The following is a 24522-nucleotide window of genomic DNA, read 5'->3' as shown; positions in this document are numbered from 1 at the left end:
ATTCTTCTGTTTGGTGTGGTGTGGTGTGCCTTCTTGATGAATGGCATCCATTCCATGAGCATGGGGATGCCCTGAACTACTGATGGACTAGAGGATTACTACAGTCCCTGAACAAAGAACATATTGGTTGGGATTGTAAGCAGCCTATGATAACCTTTTAATGGCTTTGATTGTTGCTAATAAGACATGAAATAGAGACTCAGCTATGTGTTTCCAAAGAATGTGCTTGTGCAAAGGAGTAAATACAGTGGGAAAAAACACATATGAATGCTATATTCTAAAATTAGCCTCTGATTTGGAAAGAAAGGTGAGAAAAGGGGACAAGAGGGTGGAGATGTTGGCTTGCAATTATTTACAACAGACAGAATATTAGAGAAAGAGTAAAGGTTAGATCTGTGCTAAAGATCTCGAAACTTGTCCTGTGATCCAGAAACTTGGAACTCATGGGAAAATTCAGACAGCAAGGAGGAAGAGAATGTGGTAGAAGATTTTAACCCTTTCTTTCCTGGTTTTTTCAAGACAGGATTTCTCTGTGTAACAGTCCTGGATGTCTTGACACTTGCTTTGTAGACCATCAGTCTGGTCTCAAACTCACAGAGATCCACCTGCCTCTGCCTCCTTAATGATGGGTCTAAAGGCATGTGCCACCACACCTAGCTAAGTTTAACCTTTGTGTTAGTTACTTTTCTGATTCTGTGATGAAATACCATGACCCAAAGCAATTTTTGGAAGAAAGAGTTTCTATTCACTCATGGTTCCAGAGGGGTAAGAGTCTATCAGGTTGGGGAGGCACGGAGGAAGCAGCAGGCATGACAGCTGAAGCAGGAAGCTGAGAGCTCACACATTGAACTGCAAGCACAAAGCAGAGAGAGATTGTAAGCACTCCAAACCCACCCTCACTGCCAGCGATGTTCTTCCTCAAGGAAGGCTCCACCTCTCAAAGTTTCCACAACCTTCCCAAACAGTGTCACCAACTGGGGAACACATGTTCAAGTAGCTGAGCCTCTCAGAGACATTCTTAGGAAAAACATCATACCCTTTAGTAGAGAAGAAGGGAAAATCCAGCATTCAGATAGAGGGCTTAATAATGGCCCAACATGCTGGGGAGAGGTGCCCTCCACCCCTCACTATCCCCACCCTCCCCCTTTGTGGCCTGTGGCGGGTGGGAGAGCTGGCCCTGAGGTCATAAGAATGGGAGAGCTGTCCGTGTCTCTCACCAGCTGCAGCACTTGGGAGAGTGGCCCCTGCACCTTGCCTGGGCAACACAGTAGAACTGGTCCTGATGGTGTAGGTGTGGGAGAGCTGATCCTGAGGGCAAGAGGACTGGCCCTGCTCATTTCTGTAAGGGATGAACTAGCCAGGGCAATGCTGGAGAGCTCACCCTGGTGGCGAGGACAGGGGAGAGCTGGCGGACTGACCAACCCTGCAAATACCCAGGCAAAGAACCAGAGTTATGAGTTGGCTGATCCAACATCCACCCCATCCATGGTCTGAGGGAGCACGTGAAGGGACCAGTCCTGCAGACCCAAAGCTGCAGGATCTCCATGACACAGGGCAACAACAGGATATCCAAGAGGAGTCCCAGTGAGGGTCCAATATTGATAGTGTAGCAGAATCCAGAGGCCTTGAACCAGACCAATGACTCTTTGCAATGAACACTTGTCAGTAAAGATATAAGGACGAAAGGGTATACTGTGTGACTCTCTGTATCACAGTACAGCTTCCACGATGAGATTTTTTCCTTTCTTCCTTTTTTCTCTTAAATTTTATTATTTAATTTGGGATGTGTGTGTGCAAGGGCAGAAGGTGGATATGAAGGGATGGGGAAATGAATGGGATCAAGACGCACGATGTGAAAGACACAAAGAATAAATAAAAAGAAAGTTTGAAAAAAATGGTCCAACAAGGAAACTATGATAGTCAGGAAGTATTCTGTCTCCAAACTGCTTGAGTTGAGAAGAACTTTAAATCGAGATGTAAAAGAACTTCTCACAACCTGGCTCATGAGGCTGTGGACACAGCAGATGGGGTGGGAACTGTCTGAAGGCTGTGAAAGCAGAGAGACTGATGAATAAAACCACCCATCCCTTCTTGAGGCAGAGGCTGAATAAACCGAGGCAGTCTGAGGGAAATCAGTCCCTTATGGACTGGCTTATGAAAGTCATCAGGGTCACTTGGTTATTGCTGACTGATGTGCCTGTGACTATGAGACTGGAGGACAGCAGATGGCAAAGAGGCATTTCTAAGAGAGTTGGCCACAAGAGAGGCAGTGTTTGGTGCCCAGCTCCCTGGGACAGGTAGGACTGAATTCACAGGAGAGCTAAAAGAGAGGTTGCCTCAGCAGGGACCTCAGGTCTGGTAGAGGGGCTTTCATGGTTTAGCTGAGACCCATAGAAGCTCATCATCTTTATGAGGTAGGAGAGATTCTGGTCAATATGAATGACTGGTATACAAACCAGGGTCATAAAGTGCACAAGCTATCGAAAGGGGATGAAGATGGGCAAAGAAGACACAAGAGGCCGTTTGGGCCACTCAAAGGCAAATGTATCTAGATGGTGTACCCCGGGAAGAAAGCCGAATGCTGTACTAGTGAGCTTCTGGAAGGCTTTCAAATCTGAGCAGTGGTTCGCAGAAGACATACATAATAAAATAACATAGATGAAAAGGTTAGGCTTGACAGATAGATGGCCGTGATAGGAAGTATTCTAGGGGTAAGGGTTGTTTAACCATCCCAGAGCCCTGTCAGAAGTGCTCCAGTGCCAGTCACCAGGCCAGAGCTGGATGGAAATGGAGAACTGGTTCTAGTGGCAGGCACTGAAGGCTAGAATGCAGCCCTTGGCCCTAAGCTGGGCTAAGTGGCACAAGGCAGCCCCACTGAGACCATCAGGGTGGGAGATACACAGTGGACCTGTGGAAGCAGCATTACCCCAGCGTGAGGAGGCTAGTGGTTATGGACAATGTCTGTGGATCATGTCAAACTAAAGAAGATGGTGTTCCTCATATATGCTGCTATTGCAAATGCTGATCTTCTGGTGAAAGAATTACTGACAGTTATGAGATCTTTTCACAGTATATTGGGCCTTGATAACAGGTTGGTTTTTGTTTGTTTGTTTATTTATTTGTTTGTTTTTGTATTTTAACTGCCCAAGACCAAACTTGCACTTGGGCCGGGTTGGCAGCAAACATTCAGAGATTCTGCCCACCAACTATGAAAAGGTGTTGTTATATAATGCCATCTCTTGAGTGTCTTACAGACATGGAAAGGCATTTGAAAGAACAATACAGATTATTGAGATTAAATTGCAGGCAATCCACGGAGTCAGCTTAATGATCAAAGGAATTTATTTGGGGGTTAACTCACAACCACAGGAGATTTATTGTAGGGTCTGGGAAAGCTGAGCTATGTCCCACGCTGGTCTGCTTGGTCCAAGATCTCAGCATCCAAACCATGAGGTAGCCAAGAGAGAAAGCATATGTGCATCCCAGATTTTAAGGGTCTCCCAGTGACCATGCCTTAGGGGCATGTACCTCAAGGTCATAGGCAGGTGTAACAGCTATCTACTACCTCACTAGGGGTGATGCTTCAGGGCATGGCTCAAACAGCCACCCACTACAAAAGATAATGGGTAAGTTGTCTGAATAAAGACACCCATCATGAGTGGGAGAAGTCCACCAGGAGCCATATGGTTGTTGAATGAAAATCCCAGTGCCAGGGTATGTTATTTCCATATGAATTATTGGCCAGGAAAGCCCTCAAGTCTTCCAAATCATAGAAGCCATGGCCAGTGCTGTTAGTTGAATGTCAGAACTAGATAGTCAGTCCCTATTTTTGAAGGCATTGAATGCATTAGCTACAGGACATGGTGAAACCAGGCTGAGATTGAATTGAAAGTTTCTTTCCTGCTGGCTGGTTTTCATAATGCTAGAAGGCATTGTAGGGGCTTCTGGCAGGGTGTGTGTGTAGGGGGGGTGTTACTAACAGTCCTATTCAGGTGTGGAACCATGAGTACCTACATGCCAGGTAAGATATGCCCATGGGTATGATAGTGGTATGACTCTTACAGATGCAACTTGTGCCACAGGAAGGACCTAATATTTGGTACTGTAAGCCAATTCAAAAGCCCATAGGCTTCAATATGGAGGCTAACGCTATTGTTTTGTTAAATGGATATGATGTGCCTGTCAAAATGCCTTCTGGCCATTTCTGTTAAGCCCATAGATGACTTGCTATTGGCCTCAACTGGTTATGGGAGGAAACATTTCTTCTTTCTCCTTCTCCTTCCTCCTCCTCCTCCTCCTCCCTCCTCCTCCTCCTCCTCCTCCTCTTCCTCCTCCTCCTCCTCCTCTCCCCCTCCTTCTCCTTTGCAATGAGAAGTATACTGCAGAGACTCATAACTGGTCCAGCTGCTGAGACTAAGTGACTTGCTGTGGGTCGGACATCCATAGCGACCTCCACCCGCAAGGTTCAGGAAACATTACAGAAGAGGTTTCAGAAAGAGCTGGAGAAATGGATGGAGTTTTATGTAGCTATTCCTTCCAAACTGAAATGTCCCATAATGGAAAGAGGCTTGCCAACACCCAGGAAGTAAAGAAACCTCACAAGTCTCTGGAAGTTCCTGAAGCTAGCAAGATTCACAAGGCTCCTCCCCCAGGTGATGTAATAGGAACAACTTCTGAGAAAAGGCTTTCCAACTGTCGGAGTGGCTTGCCCAGGTTTGTTCATGTCTCCGTGGAATAAGTCATATGATATGGTAGCAATGCTCATTTTGCAGATTTCTGCCAAGCTCAGTATCTTGCTGGACACACTCCTCAGGGGTTTGTTTGCCCTTGACCTATCTTAGCTCCAGCTATGTAGGTGATATCTCCTGCAGGGCTGCCAGCCTCCAGGCTTCCACATTTTTGTCTGTATAGAAGAGGTGATTCTAAAAAGTGGAGTGTTTGACTTTAAGGAGGTGCTAAGAGATTTCTCTGCTGGAGAAGGAGCCAGCTGAAGAAAAAGAAAGGTCCAGACCACCCAAAGAGAGGAGGGGGACAGGGAGGAGTAGAGGATCTGTCCTTAGGGTAGAGTTGGGGTAAAGGCAATCTTCCACTCTGATGGCCTGAAGAAGCAGTAACTAGAGTAGCCCCTGCCATGGAATATGGACATCCTGGTGGACAAGCTGGTTCTAGTGCACTCAGACCCTTTGGGTGATTATGTTTATAAAAAAGAAAAAAATGTTTTATATACCAAAGGTAGGAGGGCTGTTCTAAAATTTAAAAAAATACTGACTGGTTGCAACATGTGAACCTTGGTTAGATTTTACTTTAGAGAACGAATACCCAAAAGGGTGTTTGGGGACAATGAAGGAAATGTAAAGTAGTTGGGGCTGTCATAGTATGAGGAAAATAACTAATGGCCAGCTGGCTTGATTTTCTTAGGAGCTATTAAAAAAACTACAGCCTTCATTCTTAGGAAATGGATGAAGTTCTACAGTGTCTGTAACTGTCCTTCAACTGAGTCAAAGACAATGTCCACTCTTCTTTATACTTGAAAGTTTAAATATCAAAGTTAGGAAAATAAGAAGGAGGGGGAAAGGAAAGACCCACCTGGGATTCTAAGCAGAAGTCTCCTTGAGTGACATAAGGTGCCTAAGTACTCTCTGTGGGAGAACATTTGAAATTTAGGCCCCCACCTCTTCACAGATTAGGAAAAAGTAAGCCTGGGACCCATACTTACAGATGATCAAAGACACACGAGACCGAGAATGACACTCAGTAGAAAAACCAAGAGATGAGACTTGAAGACGTGGTGGTGCCTTAAAGGAACTAACAGAGTAGCTAAAAAGTGGGTGAGCACCAAACCACAGTCCAGAGAGATGGTAAGAGCTGCTGGAGGATGGGGAAGAGCTGACCTGTACAGAACAGGGGCTCTGAGAACAGACTCCCTACGGCCAGGAAGAGAAAAGCAAATGTGCATTCTAGTTTTAAAGGACTGAGACAAGACTAGCTTTTATCCTAGCACTGTACAATCTGAAGAATATATATTGTGAAAGAAGACTAAATGAAGACAGTTCAAGAAAATCAAAGTCTAAGGAACTACTCAGAGAAGCTTCTGGAGTGTTCTAGGAGGGAATGAAGTGGACCCGGAGAGATGATATGAACTGGGAGGGCTGGCTCGATGAAATATGCTGTGCCTACCAACAACACTAATTAATATATCACTCACCAGACCTACTAAGAGAATGGCAAACAATGGCACAGAATGGTAACTAGTCAAGACAGCTCAGCAAAGTCAATGCTGGACAGAGGGATGACTGGTAATATTAAAACTAGGCAAGACAACTTAAACACAAAACACAATGTTAGGGAAAAGAATATCTTACCCTAAAGAGCAGAGCTCCTCCTGTTCACCAGGAAGATATCATTGCTAACTATTCAATGCAAAGACTACAAAGACATGAATTAAAAACTGGTAGAATTATAAAGAGACACTGAGAGCTTCTTATCAGAATGGATGACTTTAATCAACTTCAATCGATCTCTTTCAATTATTAATAGGTTAAAGCAACAAGACACTTGTAAAGATCAACTTTGAACATCCTTAACAAACTTGTTTTGTTGTGTGTGGGAAGCTAAGCTGTCTGTAATTGGAAAATACACATTCTTTCAGGTACCTGCCACATTTAGAAAAATCAAGTCCTATGTCACAAAGTTTAAAGGACATGTTATCACTAACTCTCATTGCTATATTGATTATTTCAGACTGAAGTCACAGGCTATTATCTTCAGAAAGGATCACTTAGGCTATTTTTTCCCATGTGCATCAAGCCATGAAGATTGCTGTAGGGATGGCCTCCTCCCCCAAAGGCAAGAAAATAGCTTTAATCAGCAGAACTGCAAGTTGGGGTTGCAATACAACTAAATGAATAAACTCACTGGAGTGACCTTCGTCTTCCTCCATCTTCATGCAGGCGTGTATCTCCCACTCATGTGCTAGAATTTATTACCTTAGTCTAGAGACGCATTTGCTCTGCTATTCCTTTGATGACATTGTCCTCATTTGTAGAACTATCAAAGGTGACGTTTCATTTATTTCTTTGGACTTTATACTCCTGTGGAGATCCCTGCGTACATGAAAAATTAATAAAACACGTCTCCCTTTCCCCTTGTTAACCTGCCTCATGCTAATTTGGTCTGTTGAGCCACCCCAAGTGCTCACATAGGCTCTAAGGGAGTGTGTGCATGGGGGGCTTTCCCCATCACATTTGGTGGCCAGGAATCCTTCAGGTTCCTTAGCTTGTGCTAATGTCACACCGAACTCTGCCTTGGTCTGGCCCATGACTTCTTCCCTATGTCCATACTAAATCTAAGTTGATCTATCACAAGAGCACTAACCAATTGAATGAGCTATGCCTTGCCAATTACTCCACTGGGGACCCACAGTTAAGGTGGGGTGACCTAGCTCTTTAATAGCCACCAGATATTTGCAGGAAGCAGACACATATGAACATTTCTGGGTCTTTGGGACTCACAGCACTTCAGCAAACAGTGGGAAAACAACCACCAAATGTAGGATGCACCAAACATATCAGGCTTATCAGATTAGACCAAAGACATAGACACATATAAGGGGAGACTCTTCAGCCTACAGCATAGTACAGGCATCAACTAGGCATTTCATTGTTGACTTTATTACTAATTATTCTTTTAAAGATTCATTTTTACTTCGTGGGTATGAATGTTTTGCAGGCCTATATGCCTGTGCACCATGTGTGTGCCTGGTGAGCATGAAGGTCATAAGAGGGTGTCAGATACCCTGAAACCGGAATGATGGACAGTCCCTATGGGTGCTGGCAACTGACTGCAATCCTCTGAAGGAGCAGTAAGTGCTCTCATATGATGAGGCATCCTCCAGCCCCAATGGGTCACTTTTTAATGCTCATCCCGTCTCTGACCAAGGAATTGTCAGGTGATGTGCTCCTAGCTATCCTCAGACACAGCTTCACATGATCAGACCTCATATTGACAGGACACTTTTAGGCAACACACATACCTCACCTCAACATCTCGGTGATCTATTTATTGTATCCAGATCTGACCAGCTGTACTGATTCTTTCCATTGCTTTTTTAACTATCATAGTTTCTTTATTTCCTTCCAGCTTCCTTGATAATCTATATGTTATTTGTGCAGTACAATGTGTGATTTGACTGCTAGAGATACTACTAATACTAAGAATTTAAGATTGGATTGTCATGGTCATGGCTTGGGAAAGTGAGGAATACCTGGTGAAAAAGGCCAATGGAACAGGTGTCATCTATAATCTATTGACGTACAGTAAGTTCTGGGAAGTGTGGGAAGACACTGATGTGTTGCTCTATGCTGATGGCATCATTTGCTCATGACAAATTACATCTGCAAACACACTCTTTCCTAAGACTATTTTCTGACATTTCAGATAAATGTGAACTTTGGCAGGCCCCATTCAGGTAAGTATAACGACACTGAAGAGTAATGTCTTAATTAGGTTTCTACTACTATGATAAAACAAACACCACAACCAAAAACAGCTTGGAGAGGAAAGGGGGTTTACTTTAGATTACAACCCTCATGTCACATTCCATTACTGAAGGAAGTCAGGACAGGAACTCAAGGCAGGAACTTGGAGATTGGAACTGAAGTAGAAACCATGAGGTATACTGTTTACTGCTTTGTTTTCTCTGGTTTGCTCAACCTACTTTCTCATACCATTCAGGACCACTTGCCCAGGGGTGGCACCACCCTCAGTGAGCTGGGTCTTCCCACATCAATCATTAATCAAGAAAATGAACTACAGACTTGCCTACAGGTAAACGTTATGGAGCTGTTTTCTTGATTGAGAGTCCCTCTTCCTAAATAACTCTAGCCTATATCAAGTTGAAATAAAACTAACCAGAACAATTGACTCCGTGTCTACTTGATACACAAATACATCACTTATTAATCCATAACCTTTCCTTTCTTGTTTGTCCCCAAGATAGCATGTTAATGTTAACACCACAATATAAAACATTCTAGTTTTTAAAAGTCCCTGTCTTTAAAACTTCAAACACTTTGAAGGTTCAGTCTCTTAAAACATCCAAAGTCTTTTTCAAAGCTAAGTTTCTTTAATATATCCAAAGTCTCTCTAAAATTCCAATCCATTAACTGTGGACTCATGTAAAATAAAAGTAAGTTATATACTTCTTATTTCAAAAAGGAAGAGCCAGGACAGTTCTGTTTTCCCAACCAGATTAAACCAAAACCAAAGTCTAGCTGAAGTGGTATTGTGTTCCCCAAAATATCGTGCACCCTAATAAACTTATCTGGGGTCAGAGACAGAACATCCACAATATTAAACATAGAGGATAGGCAGTGGTAGCACATGCCTTTAATCCTAGCATTCCAGAGGTAGAAATCCATCTGTTCAAGGATACAGCCAAGCATGGTGACTCACGCCTTTAATCCCAGAAAGCGAGCCTTTAATCCCAGGGAGTGGTGGTAGAAAGCAGAAAGGTATATAAGGCATGAGGACCAGAAACTGGAAGCATTTGACTGGTTAAGCATTTGGCTGGTTAAGCATTCAGGCTTTTGAGCAGCAGTTCAGCTGAGATCCATTCTGGATGAGGACATAGAGGCTTCCAGTCTGAGGAAACAAGACCAGCTGAGGATCCGGCGAGGTGAGGTAGCTGTGGCTTGTTCTCGTTCTCTGATCTTCCAGCTACACCCCAATACCTGGCTCAGGTTTGATTTTATTAATAAGAACTTTTAAGATTCCTGCTACATCTAGCAGTGTTAAAAGCTTAGTGTCAGACATCTGGACTCACTCACAATCTTCTGGGCTCCTCTAAAGCTCTCGGTTTCTCCTGCTTTGCCATCTACAGCACACACAACTTGTCTTGGCCTCACAGCTGCTGCTGTCCTTGGTACTTGGCCCATTGTACTGGCACCTCCAGTATACTGGGATCTCCACTGCACCTGGATTGTGTCTTCACCAATACCCTCCCCCCGGATCTCTTCAGGAACTCTAGCTCTGCCACATGGTGCCAGCCCTCAACTTCTCTCTATGACCCCTTCAATCTGGGGTTCCTACTGCAACTGAGGCTGTACCTTCACTAATGGTTTCTGCTGTCCTTCCACAGTGCCAAGCTGCAGCTGCTCTCCATGACCCCTTTATGCTTTCAAAATAAGCCGTGGGAGACTCTTACACACTACCCAGTTCAGCTTCCAGCACAAGGTACATCCTTGCCCCTCCACCACAGTTTCTCTGTGCTGACCCCGAGGAAACACTTCACGGAAGATTTGGCCTCACTGATGCTGGTCTCTTAATCACAGCTTACTCTTCAGCCCTAGCTGACCAGTATTGGCTGTCTCAGAAAAGCAAATGTTTCACTTTAGTGGTATTTAATTTAAAATAGCGTACAAATGGCCCCAATAATAATCGTTGAGAGACTCTAAACTTCCCTCTGGAGCTTTATAAGCCAGGCCTTCATCGTCTGTATTGCTCTCAGCCTTGTCTTATAAGTTCCTTACGAGAGCATACAGGGCAGCCCCTTGAACTTTGAGTATTAATGGCTTCTTCCGACCAAAGTTCCAATCACATCCATAATCTTCCTCCAAACACCATGGTCAGGTCTGTCATAGCAAAACCCCATGAACCTGGAGCCAAATTCCGTCTTAGGTTTCTGTTGCTGTGATGAAACACCCTGACTAAAAGCAGCTTGGTGGGGGTTGGGGAGAAAGGGTTTATTTCAGCTTATACTTCCAGGAAACAGTCTATCACTGAAGGAAGTCAGGCAGGGACTGAAGTAGAGGCCGTGGAGGAACACTACTTACTGGCTTGCTCATTTTGGCTTACTCAGCCTGCTTTCTTATACCATCCAGAACCAAGGATGGGACTGCCACCCCACCCCCACGTTCCCACTCCACCCCCCACCCCCACCAATGAGCTGGGCCTTCTCACATCAATCATCAATCACAAAAATGCCCTACAGACTTGCCTACAGCCAAATCTGATGGAGGCGTTTTCTCAATTGAGAGTCCCTCTTCCCAATGACTCTAGCCTTTGTCAAGTTGAAATAAACCTAACTAGCCTGAGGAATAAGGTGCAGGGAGGGTAAAGGCAGCGGGTCTGTATGGGCAATGAGGGGCTGTTCTTCAGGGTAGAGGCAACTGGGTTGCTTCTCAGTTGGTGAGGACTGGCCCTAGTTTACTGTAGCAGCATCCTGGTCTTCCCTACCAACACGCTGTCATGGACTGCAATTCCTAATTGTCTTTCCAATACCTCCTTACCTGAGGGAGGACATTGATCCCCGGGATAGTGCTACTCCCATGGAAGTCATATGACCAGAGCAGGGCCAGGGAGACCTTTGCAGATTGGAGCCACATGCTCGAAGAGACTTTCTCCTTTTCAACCGTGGAATGAAGATGAGGCTGTGGACTTCCAGGTTGTTTCCTGCCTGGTGGACAGAACAGGCCGGGAAGATGTGGATACGTGATCTCTGACCACATTCCATAGCACACAGGCTCCCCAAACCTCAGAGTCTCCAAAGTGAAGCATTTTTGTACATCAGTGAGCTGACTGATTGCTATTGTGAGTGCCCAGCTTCGGGATGCAGGAAGCAATTTTGAGATGGTTAGGGTTGAAACTTTCAGCCTTACCTGTGGACATTTAGAGAGGAAAAATGAGGTGATGTTTTAATTGATCACCAATAATCAATGATTTAGACACCTCAGAGGGTGGAACTTAGGCTTATATGTTAGTAAACAACAACTCCTCCAGCTGCTGGGGTGGCAGTCCACCCCAAAGCTTCGTAAGGTTGGAAGTGCCAGTGCCTTGGGGGCCTTTCGAAACCTCTGTGTATCTCTTTCTGTGGTTGTTCAACTGTGTCCTTTAATGTCCTTTGTAACGAACTGCTGACCTAGCAAGGCGACTTTCTAGAGGTTTCTGAGGTGTTCTTAACAAAGTTGGAAACTTAGGCTGGACTCACAAGAACTTCTGGTTTGCAGCTGTGTCTAACAGAAGTTGTGAATGACCTGGGGACTCCCTGCCTGCAGCTGGCATCTGAAGCCGAGGCCGCTGAGGGTCTGAGGCCTAAGCTGTAGGGTCTGGCACTCAACCTCTGGGTACCAGGGTCAGAACTGAGTGACCCTGTAGGACATCCGGCTGCTGTCAGCTTCGGTTCGTGTGGGAAACCCCTCACCTTTGGGTGGGTGACTGGAAGTGTCCTGCGTGGAGTGTGAACTGGAAAGAGGAGGATCCAAGACTGGGGTAGGGTTTCAAAGCATGGTGGCAGGCATCAGAAGCAGAGCACAGGAACAGGACAAGACTCCCCGGGAGCAGCAAAGGGGACCCGCAGCAAGGTGTGTATAGAGGAGGAAAACTACAGCAGGAAGAGCCCCAGGGCTACTGTGCTGGTCTGGCTCATCCTTAGGATGCCTTGGGTGTTCTCTGGTGAGGAACCGGAGGTTCTGCCTGCAGTGAAGGTGTGCCTGCTCTGGCTCATCACCTCTGAGTGTGTTCAAAGACAGCGCTTTTTTTTTTCTTTTTTAATTTTTACATTTTATGTACTGTTTTAGGGTTTTCCTTGGAACACGGCACTGTGAAGGCACACTAGATGGGATGCTTTGAGGCACTAGGAGGCTGCTGAGTTTTTCCCGAGTCGGAAAATGACAAGATCCTCTTCACATTTCAGAGAAAACTCTGTGCTGGGGCCTGAGCAGGTGCGTGTGGGGAGCTTCCGGAAGAGAACAGAGTGTGATAGCTCAGAGGGTCCTGGCGGCAATCTCTGAGGACCTGAATTCAGGCGGTGACAGGTCTAGTGTGGAGATGCACAGGAGGAAGCTATTTTGGGGACAGGATCCATAGGACTTGGTGACAGATTGGCCGTGGGGAGGAGAGGGAGGTGAGGAGCATACTGCCGGGGCTCCTGGCTGGGGTTAGGTGGTGCGTGGAGATAGAGAGAACCCAGGGTGGGTGGGGTCTGGCACATATCACTGTGTGCTGACAGTGTTTTCATGTATGTGTGTCGAGTGTGATCAGAGCCCCTGTTCCACTTCCGACTCTTGAGCATGGCCATTTAACAGCTAGCCCTCCAAAAGCAGCTAGCAGGGACGACTCTGGGCTCAGGTCCAGGGCTGCGAGGTGGCTCCGAAGGAGCCTCTGGCCCTGTCTGTGAATCCACGCCCTGAGAACTCATCTCAGGGCCTTCCAGACAGAGGCTGGGTTTAGGTAGCCCACTGAGACCCCTGCTCTTAAAGGAGAAACAAAATTTATTTTTAAATCTTTCTGGAGTTTTGGGTTTCCTTTTAGTCCCAAATGGCCTTTTAAGCTTCTGGCTCCTATATTTAACCTATTTAATGAGATTTCTTTTCCAGTAATTCCTGAAACTGGTAATCTCTAATTGGGTCAAATTCTCTACCCACAAGCCAGTGATGCTATTTTTAGCACAAATCCTCAGGCTGAAGCTCCTTGGGCCTTTCAAGCGCAGCTGTCAGCTCCGACTCTCACCGCACTCTGCTCTCCAGAGCCAGACCTGATTTTCGATATTTTCCCTATTCACTTCAGGGCAAGCCTACCCACCCAGCCCTCTGGCCTCCTCCCCATCTGCAGCTCCAGGATGGTTTACACAAATCCATTTAGCGCTCATCAGCTTAGGTCTCCAGTGTCACTATAAATAATCGGGTCCTGGCGGCTTTGGGGAAGTACCTAGGCTCTGGTGAAAATGAATCACCTGGGGACAGGCAGGCAGGGGCACATGCTGACCCCAACAGTCACTAGGGGGATTTAGAGAATCCCTTCCTGCTGCCCTCATTCAGCCAGGGGACCTTGCTGGTCTTAAGATGTTCCTGTCCTGCTCTCCACTCTCCTGGATGCCTCCTGGTGGTTAAGAGACCCTTTCTTTCTTTTTTTTTGGATATGTGACAGCCTAGTAGCCTCAGAGGCTGCCTTCTCTCCTGCCCTCCTGTCCCTGAGTCAAGTGCAGGACATTTCTCACAGGGGCTTCTGCTGGGAAGATCTTGACCCTACCATTGTTTGAAGAATACACATCTCATTTCACGTGGGGGAAGGGACAAGAAAGTCACTGCCCACAGGTAGAGTCAGTGTGGTGTGGCTGCCCAGCTGCTGGAGTCTCCCTGCTCTTTGCAATCACGTGGCAATCTGTGACCAGTAAATACCAGTTCCCTTTCCTTCAAAGCAAGGATGTTGACAGAGGAGGGCAGAGTGGGGCCTCCTGGGGTTTGACACCTCCTGTCCAAGTTCTTTGTCCAAAGTCACCTTTGTTATAATGCAATATATGCCTTTCCCGTAACGAGATTCTGTTCTAGAAGGTTCTGTTTTCTTCTTGCACTCACAGAAAACCTGAAAGAAAGAAACCTGGCCCAGCATCAAACGTGCCTTCCAAGCTTTGAGTCCTGGATTCTACTTTGCCCACTCGCAGAACATGTGGCCCTGCCACTGATTCCCACAAATAGACACACTCTATCCTTTCCTTACTGGTGACTTGGGCCAACTTCTCTGTGAGGTTAGTTTCATGTGTCATCTTGGCCGGATCACAGTGCCTAGAAAGGTAGCCTGATATTATTTCCAGTCTACATCTACAAGGGTGATTTGAGGGTGAAATTTACATTCACACCAGTGGATTCTGAGCCAAACAGATCATTCTCTATAATGTGGCTAGGCCTCATTCAATTAGTTAATCCTCTTCAATTAATTAAGCTTGGATAGAAAAGACAAAAAAGACTGGCCTCTATCCAGGAATAAAGACCTCTCCAGCTGATGGCCATTGAACTTGTACTACAAGATGAGCTCTTCTCTGGGTCTCTAGCTGCCCACCAACTCTGCAGATCCTGAACTTAACAGCCTCCATCATTGCATGAGCAAAACATACCTTTCTTCATGAGTGTGCTCTCCCCCTCCCCCATCCCCGTGTGTGTGTGTGTGTGTGTGTGTGTGTGTGTGTGTGTGTGTGTGTGTAGGCAATACCCATATTCTGTTGCTTCTGTTTTTCTGGAAGGCCCTAACTCCTATACTCCTCCTTCCAGTAAACTTCAGATACTGCCACATACTGGCTTTCTTAAGAGAACAATGCAGAGGGCAGGTAGTGATGGACAGAGGCAGGGCAGGGGCAGTTTGGATGCAAATGTTCCAGGCTGCATTCAGCACTGGAGGAGCCTGGAGGCAGCTGCTTCTGTTCTCTAAATTCTACAGTCTAGTACCTTTCTGCACTGTTCACCTATGAAATAGACCCCATGAGGACACGCTACAAACACCAGGCAGCCTTTATGAAGTTGGCAGTCACCCCCAAAGTAATCTGGATCATGACGGAAGGCCATGATCCCTGCGGGAAAGCTGCAGGGAGTGTACCAGAACAGACCTGAACAACAGTAGCCAGCAAAACCGCTGGGAGAGCCATGCCCACCACCCCTAGTATATGCCAAAGAGCTCCAGAGGGATTAGCAAAGATGGAGTATGTACTATACACCATGCCTACCAGACAGGAGCTGGCCTTTGTATCAGAAAAGACAGGAGTGACGATCTAAGGTTCCCAGTACACTTCAATGACTCCAGTTGCCTTTGAATTCAGTGGAAATAAATTGCAATAAAAATGCAGGATTTGGATGCACTAGCTTTGGGCTTTGTGGGGTGTGTGATGTACATTCAGAAAGATGGCTCTTAGGAAAATCTGAGTTAGTGTGTGTAGGTGTCTGGAATGACTCACTGTCTCTGAGAGCATGAGCAGGATGGGACAGACAGGCCACAATACTGTGTACAGATAATAATGGAGGTTGAAGATTTTGCTGCATGGCCGAGAAGCTGGGACATCAGTTGGTCTGAAAAGAAGATAGAGGAAGAGTCGCAGAGCAGCTTGTGGGAGATTTCACCATGGGGCCTAGGGCATCATGGCAAGTGAGGTCTTAGGGCATTGTAGAGGAGAAGGAAACTCTCTTTATCCCCGTTGGCTCTCTCCTGGGCTCCTTGGTTGTATTTAAGAACAATGAAAACGGTGTACATTTGTGAAGTTCACATGTGCATAGGGACGATCACTAGGCTGAAATCTAAGGGAATGCTCAAGATACGATGGTTTTAAACTTTTTAGGCAAAGGCTGGTAAGTCTGTGAAGGGATGGCATCGCTAGTGTGGAGCTCTGTCCTCTGAGCATAACAGCCCTCCAGTTACCTGCAAGAGACCCTTAAGATGAGGGTCTGTCAGTGTTCCCTTCTTGAGGGAGGGGTAGGAGAGGGTCATGAGACCCCCGCCTGAGCTTTCACACCTCCTTCTACGCTTCTCTACCAGCTGTTTGCAGTCCTGCCCTAGCCGTAGCTGTCTGGTGCTTGAGTATAGAGAGGGGTGGGAGGTTAGCTGAAGTGGGAACTCCATCCAGTGCTAAGGGAAAAGTCATCATCCTGGGTGAGACTTTGCAGTGGCGCAGTGTGGGGTCGCCCATGCTCCCGTAAGGAAGCCCACTACGTTCACTGGCTTACCCACCAGAGTTTATGTAGGACTGTTGTTCCTTTGGTCTGAAACTGGCGCCCGATCACAGTGAACAGGTGTTTGTTCGGGTCTCCCATGGAAGGCTCATGAGACAGATAACAAGTTCTAGGGATATACTAAGGACAAAACATCCACCGTCCGACAACTGTTTACCCTCTCTCCGTGCCACAGGGAACCCCACAAGACACCGATGCTTGGAGTGGCCGTGTCAGAGAGCCCAGATCTTGCCTGCTGTGCTCCCTGACGTCTGCTGCTTGTTACCCACGCCTCCTTGTGCAGCTGCAGCCCTGCCTGGAGTGCTGGAACACTTTATTTTCAGTCCTCAGCCCCAGGAGCAAAGACAGAAGAGCCCCCATCCCCTGCACCTGCTCATGTGGTCGTGTCCGGGCCTGGCAGGTGACAGTGGGAGCCCCATCTGTAGCATTTCTAGGCTCTGGAGCTCTGGAATGGACACAGCTGTGACTACCCCAGACCTTTAGTCACGAGAGCCAGCCCTTTTCTGTTTTGGATTAAGGCAGCCTAAGGCTCTTTGTCCTTTTGAAAGGAAGAGTCCTAAACAGATGCATGAGACGTTTTCTGAATGTTGTCAAGTGAAGTCGAAATCCCCTTCCTGAGCGCTGATGCTCCAAGGAAGCACACAGGAAGCACCGAGAAGGGCGGAGACACTGTGTGTGCATCCAATGGAACTGGGAGAAATGAGGTGGAGGCAGCGAGCCAGGACCTGTTCTAGTCCGTTTTCTGTTGCTATAACAGAATGCCTGAGGATGGAGACTTTATAAAGAAAAGAGGGTCATTTGGCTCACAGTTCTGAAAGCTGGGCATCTAGGAACACAATGCAAGACTCTGTTCAGCTTCTGGAGGAGGTCTATGCTGAATTTACACATACACATAAAGTGGAAGAGGGGATGTGTGGGGATTCACAGGGGCTGGGAAAGGGGGCAGAACTGCTAACTGTCCCTGCAGTCCACTTAGGAGGGCTTTACCCCCATGACCCATTACGCCTCCCACTAGAGCCTGCCTCTGAATGTTGCTACATGGACTAATTAAGCCCCAACATGAATTTAGGTGAAGGCAAACCATATTGGACCCTCAGCAGGGATCAGCTTGCTCAAGGCTCAGCCTTGAGCACGTCAAACACTTTGATTGCTCCCCTATTCTAAGACCTTCATGTGTGCATTTGATCACTTAAAAACTAGCATGGCAACATTAACTTCCCTGAGCATCCTATAGTCACAGACCTGGCGGCCTCTTTCCTCATGTTGGCAGTGGTTCAAAGACAATTAAAGTAGACACTAATCTCCCCACAGGTTCACAGGGAAACTTGGTCTCCAAAAATGGAGTGGGAATAAACTATGGTACACATTCTTCTAAATGCTGATCCCTGACTGCAGTAGGTGGAAATCAGTGATCTAAAGCAGGACCGTGTGAGTTCTCTGGACTAGGGCCACTCTCTAGATGGCTGAATCAAGAGTTTGAAGTGACCCTCACCCACTTGTGTGTATATAGAGCACTGAATTGGCCGAGCAAAAATCATCTTAATTTTATGCATAGAAAGGGTAGTCGGTGTGTCTGTGGTTCCCTCTTCCTACATTTTGCTAGGCATTAAATCCACAATTCACAGTCAGAACCCAGACAGGATGAGTAGCTTGCTTAAAGTCACACAGTTGGCATGGGAGGCCCTGAGGCGTTTAGTTAGCTCAGTACTGTGATTCAGGCATCCACACTCTTTTAGCCATGATGTCTCATGACCTAGGGTAGATATGAGCTGGGACTGGGAGAGATGGGCCGAGGCTTGAGGCCAGACCCGCTCCTCATCACACGAATGATCCTATCCTGTGCAGTCTCAAGGCATCGACACAAAAGCGCATAGGAAGGCTCTGTGAGAGTGACCCGCAGAGGGTGGCCAGTGACACTCTTCCACATGGATGGAAGAGAAGACTCTGGGCATGAAACACACCCACTGAACAAAAGTGCTCAAAGTGCACTGTGGGTTTTTAAAATTAAATTTAGTTATTTATTAGAGAATAAGGTGGATGATAGAGGAGAGAGATGCTGTAGTGACTGGGGAGTGACCAAGATTCTGGCCCTCAGACATATATACACACACACCTCTGGCTAGCCATGCTGCCCTTCTAGCTGTCATCTTTTGGAGTGGCAGATGCTCCACAGGGGATTAGATTTTCTCTTTGTGACTCTGTCCAGAAGATTTGGTCTAGGCCTCTCTCTGGACACTCTTGTAGATCCTTGGCTTGTGACAGTGTCATTCATGGTACTTTCTCTGTGTATGAATCTGCGCCCACATGTCCTCCTTTGATAAGGACAGCAGTCATATGGGAGGTACACACCACCCCTGCTCCCACTGTATCATATATAACTTCCCTGTTTGTCCGTGGCTGTAAACTGTCCAGTGAAGCCCTTCTTCCAGCCTGGCGCATAGTGTGAGAGCATTAGCACATCACTGTGCAAGCCCATACCAACACCGACAATAGCAACTACAGACGCTTCTGCCTTCTGAGCTTTTGCAACAGGGCTTGAAGCAAGGAACCCCACACTCCCTCTAGACTGTGAGACTCTGCCAGCAACTGAGCATCTCTGAGTCTGGTTCTTCACCAACAAAACAGAGGTGACAAAAGGCTGTTTTCCAAGATGCTAAGTAAGGTATGACAGACAGACATAAGATGGGCAGCTGTGGCAGCGAGCAAAGGGTCATGCCATGACCCACCTTCTTTCCAAACCCGAATATAGGGTCCTCTGGGTTCTCTTGAAAGCAGCTGATGCTGGCTCCACCAAAAACAAACAAACAAACAAACAAAAAACAGTGAAGAAAGAATTGCAAGTTGACACAGAAGCAAGCAGTTTACTTTTGAACTTTGCATTTAAATGACTTCACTATACGTTCTTCATTTTCATGTAGTAGGAACACTTTTGGATATTGTTCAGGTTTGCTTTAATAAAATCATTAGGATATAAAAACCACACAATGCTAAGTAACAAAAGATTCTACCTGAGGTGTGTACTTGAGAAATCTTGCAGACTTTACTAGCATTTAGAGACAATTGGGAATCAGATGGTAACAATGGTGCTTTTCAAGGCAGTAGTGACCTAAGGATGGAGCCAGACCATCTTCTCAGCATCAGCTGATGCTCTCCATGGGTTTCAGTCAAAAGAACACAGAGAGAAAAATGACCGGAAAATGAGGCTGCAGAGCAGTAGGTGTGAACCTTCATGGAAGGAACAGGGACTGGGCTGAAGACAATTTAGCCTGCGCGCAGGTTGGTGCCAGGCAGGCTTTGCACTGGGTGTGTCTTGCTGGGGAGTCTGCCCAAGAAGCTGGTTATCAAATGGTTCCAGAAGACCTCGATTGTGAACTGTTGGAGATGTTGGGTGGGCACATGTAAAAACAAGTTCATGTGGCTCAAACTAATACTAATTCCAAAGAAAACCGGAACACCTCAAATTCTAATCCTTTCACTTCTATAATAGGAGGGCAGTGGCTCTTACCCTGAGAATCCCTGGGGTCTTCTAAAACAGAGTAGAGTTTGGGCAGGATAGATTGAAACTGAGCATTTGGAAGTAGGGCCTCCTGTAGGAGGAACAGCTTCTGGGTCGCAAAATTTCGTGAGAGACATAGCCCTTGGTGCACCCATGGGATCCAGAGGTGGCAAGGGCTCCTTATATCCTTTCTACTGTCTGGGTCCTCTGGGACCCTCTCTAAAGGGGAACAGAGGCAGTGACCTCAGGGGGCCATCCTGAGCACCAAATGAAATTCTGTAAGGTCCCTTCGATTAGTGAATGGATTTTTTTTTTTTTTTTGATTTTTCGATGTCACTAGGTGCAAACACCAGGCATCAGCGGCAGATCTGTCCCTGCCACTTGTTCCGCTGGAAGAAAACGTCTTACCATCATTTGCATGGCCAGCTCCTATTTAGGGAGACAGTTGCGCTGTTTTATCTCTCCGTTCAGCTCTCACCTATCCCTGCACCTAGACCTCACAGCTTCCCTGGACATTCATTGCAGGGCTCTATTTTTGTTTAGGTCAACAGGCAGAGCTTCCACCACCCACCCAGGCCGTGGGCGAACTAGCCTCTTAGAGCTCCCTGCATGTGTGACCAGGGATCCTTGGGGCTTCCCGGTGGGCACTGACGGAGTCTAAAGCGGAGTGAGGGCTCCTCTCGGGTGACCTGTTTCTGTTTGGGGAGGGGACACGCATCTGGCAGGGCTGTTCCTCCCCCTCCAGGGAATTTTGGCTTTTTTAACGCCTCGAAAGACTCCTGGGGGGTGGGGGTGGGCTCCGTTGTGCATAGGTGGGGAAATCGAGGCTCGGAGAGGCAAGAGCAGTACCCAAGGTCACGTGCCCCCTCGGGCGTGTGAGACGTGGGGCGCAGAGTTGGGCGCGGACTCTGCCCGCCCAAGATCGGGGCTCGTGGGGCTCGCCTGTCGCAGCGCGATCGCCGCGGAGGACCACTGCCGGGGCGCGGGCGGGCGCCAGTGCGCAGGCGCGGCGGGCGGGAGGGGACGCGCTCGGGGCGCGCGCGCTGGGCAGCCGGCGCCCCAACTCCGCCCGCCCCGCGCCCCGGCGCCTCGCCGCCCGCCGCCCGCCCGCCCCGGCGCCGCCGCCCGCGCCCCGGCGCCCCGGGCCGGCGAGGGGCGCGCCCGTGGCCGCGGCCGCTGCATGGCGCTGAGATGGCGGGGGCGCCGCGCGGCCAAGGCGGCGGCGGAGGCGCGGGCGAGCCCGGGGGCGCAGAGCGGGCGGCCGGGCCGGGCGGCCGGCGCGGGCTCCGGGCGTGTGGCGAGGAGTTCGCGTGCCCCGAGCTGGAGGCGCTGTTCCGCGGCTACACGCTGCGGCTGGAGCAGGCGGCCACGCTGAAGGCGCTGGCGGTGCTCAGCCTACTGGCGGGAGCCCTGGCGCTGGCTGAACTGCTGGGCGCACCGGGACCCGCGCCTGGCCTCGCCAAGGGGTCTCACCCGGTGCACTGCATCCTCTTCCTGGCGCTGTTCGTGGTCACCAATGTCCGATCCCTGCAGGTGCCCCAGCTGCAGCAGGTCGGTCAGCTGGCGCTGTTCTTCAGCCTCACCTTCGCGCTACTCTGCTGCCCCTTCGCGCTGGGTGGCCCGGCGAGGGGCTCTGCGGGAGGCGCCGTGGGATCCGCGGTTGCTGAGCAGGGGGTTTGGCAACTCCTTTTGGTCACCTTCATATCCTATGCCTTGCTGCCCGTGCGCAGCCTACTGGCCATCGGCTTCGGGCTGGTGGTGGCTGCCTCTCACTTACTGGTCACAGCCGCCTTGGTCCCTGCCAAGCGCCCACGTCTCTGGAGGACGGTAAGTGCCATCACGCGCCCCCCATTGGGTTGGAGACACACCTGCCAGCGGGACTGGTGGTGCCAGGAGTTTAACATTCTTCTTCTCATGGGGAGGGTGGGGAAACTGAGATTCTGAAGAGAGGTATGGGTGTTCAAGGTCACTCAGGAAGCTGAGAATGCAGTCAGGGTTAGCACCCACCACCTGGGGTTTCTTCTGAGATAAGAGTCCACAGCGTCTTTAGGGTGGAGACCGGAGACCAGTATGTGTGCGGGTGGTGGTGGCAGTGACAGGCCCAAGGTCAGGCAATAGTTGTGTGGCCAAGCGGGGGCCCACGCCTGATCCACTGCTTTGGGTTGCGCCCATCTCCGTAGAGGGATGAAAAGTGGGAGGATGCGCGGTCTCGAGGCCAGGCTTCTAGTCTGGCGAAGCGCGCAGACCCTGGGCTCCTCTCCAAGCTCGCCTGGAGCGTATCTGGGGCTTGCTTCTCAATTTCGCGGACCCGAGGGAGCAGAGAGTGGGAGGGAAAGGACTTTGAACCCCTCCAATATTGCTAACTACCCAGCTGTGAACCCGACTCCTGTCCTGAAGGAGGGGAGTTTGCCAAGGTCACTCACAATCTGGTCTTCATAGCCTGTGCTCCCCGAAGCCCTGACCCTGGCTCCACAAAGCCTGGAACTTTGTCTCTTTCAGCTTGGGCGGGCGGGTGAGGTGGCTGCTGGGACAAGGGCATAGGACTTAACTCCTCTTGAGGCACCTCCTGGACTCCGGAGGTGCCTGTTCTCCCAGACCACCGCACCCAAGCAGGTGGGGAGGTGGACCAGGAGACTGTTCCCAGGAGTTTGGGACCTTCCTGTGGGAGCCCACAGAGGCTATCTAGTGAGAACTTACTCAGGGTCAGAGAATCTGAGCTTGCTTTACCCAGCAGGGCTGCATAAGATGATTTGGTTAGGGGCATGTTTACCAGATGGTTGGAAGGGTCTACACTGACTGTAGGGTGTGCTTTGATCTTGCAAGGGGGAGGTCTTTTGCCTCTCCCCTTGGCATATTGTAAAAAGTCCTTTTCAATAAAGGACGAAGCTGTTGGGTATTGACCCCAGCCCTCCCGAAGCTATCCTGTGTTTCTGTCTTTCGTCTCGTTGTCTAGGTCTCTCTTTCTATCTGGTATTTCCTCATTCCTCTCTCCTCCACCTAAGAACCCTTCAAAAGGTGGGAGCTGGACTTCCACACCTTCCCCCTGCACTGGTCTTGCCCAGGCTTGGCTGCTGTGGCAGCATTGTGTTTCTAGGTCTAGCTACAGAACAGCAGGAGGAAGATGAGAGCAGATAAGTGGGGGAGCCCATATAAGGAAAGAAGGTAGCCTTGGGAGCACATGGGGAGTTGTTGGGGGTGGGGTGGGGTGGGCTGGGCCTAGAATCCAAATTGGGGGAGGGTAACTGGTGTGTGTGTGAGAGGGAGGGGTGGCTGCTAGTCAGGTGTACCAGCTGACCATAGGATGAACATCCAGACCCTGATGTCAGGGAGCGGAGCAGTACATGGTCACAGGGGCCGTGATGACAGGTCTTAATGCTGAGCATGCATTGTAGGGCTAGTGAGAGACATGGGCTCTCTTGGTCCATGGTGGGTTCTCTAGGTGCCTTAAAAGGCTGTGCTGTTATCTTTTTAAAACTGGTAATTTTTTCCCCTACACAGCCTCTAGGCATTCCTTTTAGAGAAAAGATTTAAAAGGAGAGAGGGAGGAGTCGGCAAAGGTGCCAATGTCCCTCCCTCTGGGATAGAGGAGCCCTTGTTACTCTGCGGGGTGGGGGTGGGGGGGGTTAGGAAGCTTATTGTGAAAACAAGGATTCTTAGGGAGCTGGTACCCAGGTTTCCCAATGACTAGCCTCCAATTTGATGTAAATCCTTCCCTCCCTGAACTCAGCCGTGCCCCCTCCCCCCAGGGGAAGATGCTGCTTCCCACAGAGACAGTGTGACGGTAAAAAGTCCATAAGGAAAGCATGTGTTGAAAACCTTCTGCCATTTCTAAAGCATTTTTATCCTCTACAATATTTGTATTCAAGTCTCACATTGACACAGAAATGGGGATCAAGGTAGGGAAACCTGTAGTGAAGGCAAGCCGGTAGTCCCCAAGGATTTCAAACGTCTTCCCATTGCAAAATTCCAGGCACCCTGCAGTCTGTCGGTGAACCCCTGCCGCTTGGTGTTTGAGATGCCAGAAGAAGGTGGCACTTGCTTTAGGAAGCGCTGGTGTACCTCGCTGCCTAACTGCCACCTCCCTTCAGACCCTGCCACCTCTGCTGTGCAGCCTTCTGCTGATGGCGCGGCCTCCTCGCCTCTTAATTCCGGGCAGGCAGGAACGGAGAAGAAGGCATGGGGCAGATATGCAGAAGAGTCTGAAAGAATGAGTCATGGAGGAAGCCCTGCAGGGTGGCCCTTGCTGCATACTCAGGGGATGCTGCTTTCTTTCGGGTGTTAGGTCTTTTGGGGCTGAGTCCTGTGAAAGCTCCAGAGACAGGTGTGCACCCCCAGCTCAGAGCTACAGGCTTAGCTTCCTGTCAAGGGTAGAGGCTCAGAGCAGACCTACACTTTGTACTGAGGAGGTTTGCGCTCTGGACCCTGTTCTGTGCAGGGGGGAAAGTCCCTTCCATAACCACTGCCCATCTTCAAGGAGGTTCCGAGAACCTTGGGGAAGTAGAGGCAGGAGAGCAGAAGGTCACTGCCTTGGAGCGCTAT

The 24522-nt window shown here is 48.7% G+C and overlaps 1 protein-coding gene and 1 long non-coding RNA gene across 2 annotated transcripts in view; both read left to right on the top strand.

Moving 5' to 3' along the window:
* Positions 1-8706: 8706 nt before the first annotated feature.
* On the top strand, positions 8707-15622 carry LOC131920640 (uncharacterized). The gene is made up of 4 exons (XR_009381736.1): positions 8707-8826; positions 10139-10233; positions 12576-12719; positions 14354-15622. It is a non-coding gene; the product is annotated as an uncharacterized LOC131920640 (long non-coding RNA).
* A 5552-nt stretch (positions 15623-21174) lies between these two features.
* Positions 21175-24522, top strand: part of Adcy1 (adenylate cyclase 1) — a 122269-nt gene continuing 118921 nt past the window's right edge. The window contains exon 1 of the mRNA XM_059275024.1: positions 21175-21810. Coding sequence (XP_059131007.1) covers positions 21175-21810 — 636 coding nt within the window. The remainder of the gene's footprint in view (positions 21811-24522) is intronic.

Source organism: Peromyscus eremicus, chromosome 10 (assembly GCF_949786415.1).
Source record: "Peromyscus eremicus chromosome 10, PerEre_H2_v1, whole genome shotgun sequence".
Classification (NCBI taxonomy): domain Eukaryota; kingdom Metazoa; phylum Chordata; class Mammalia; order Rodentia; family Cricetidae; genus Peromyscus; species Peromyscus eremicus.
This window is presented reverse-complemented; position numbering and strand designations above follow the sequence as displayed.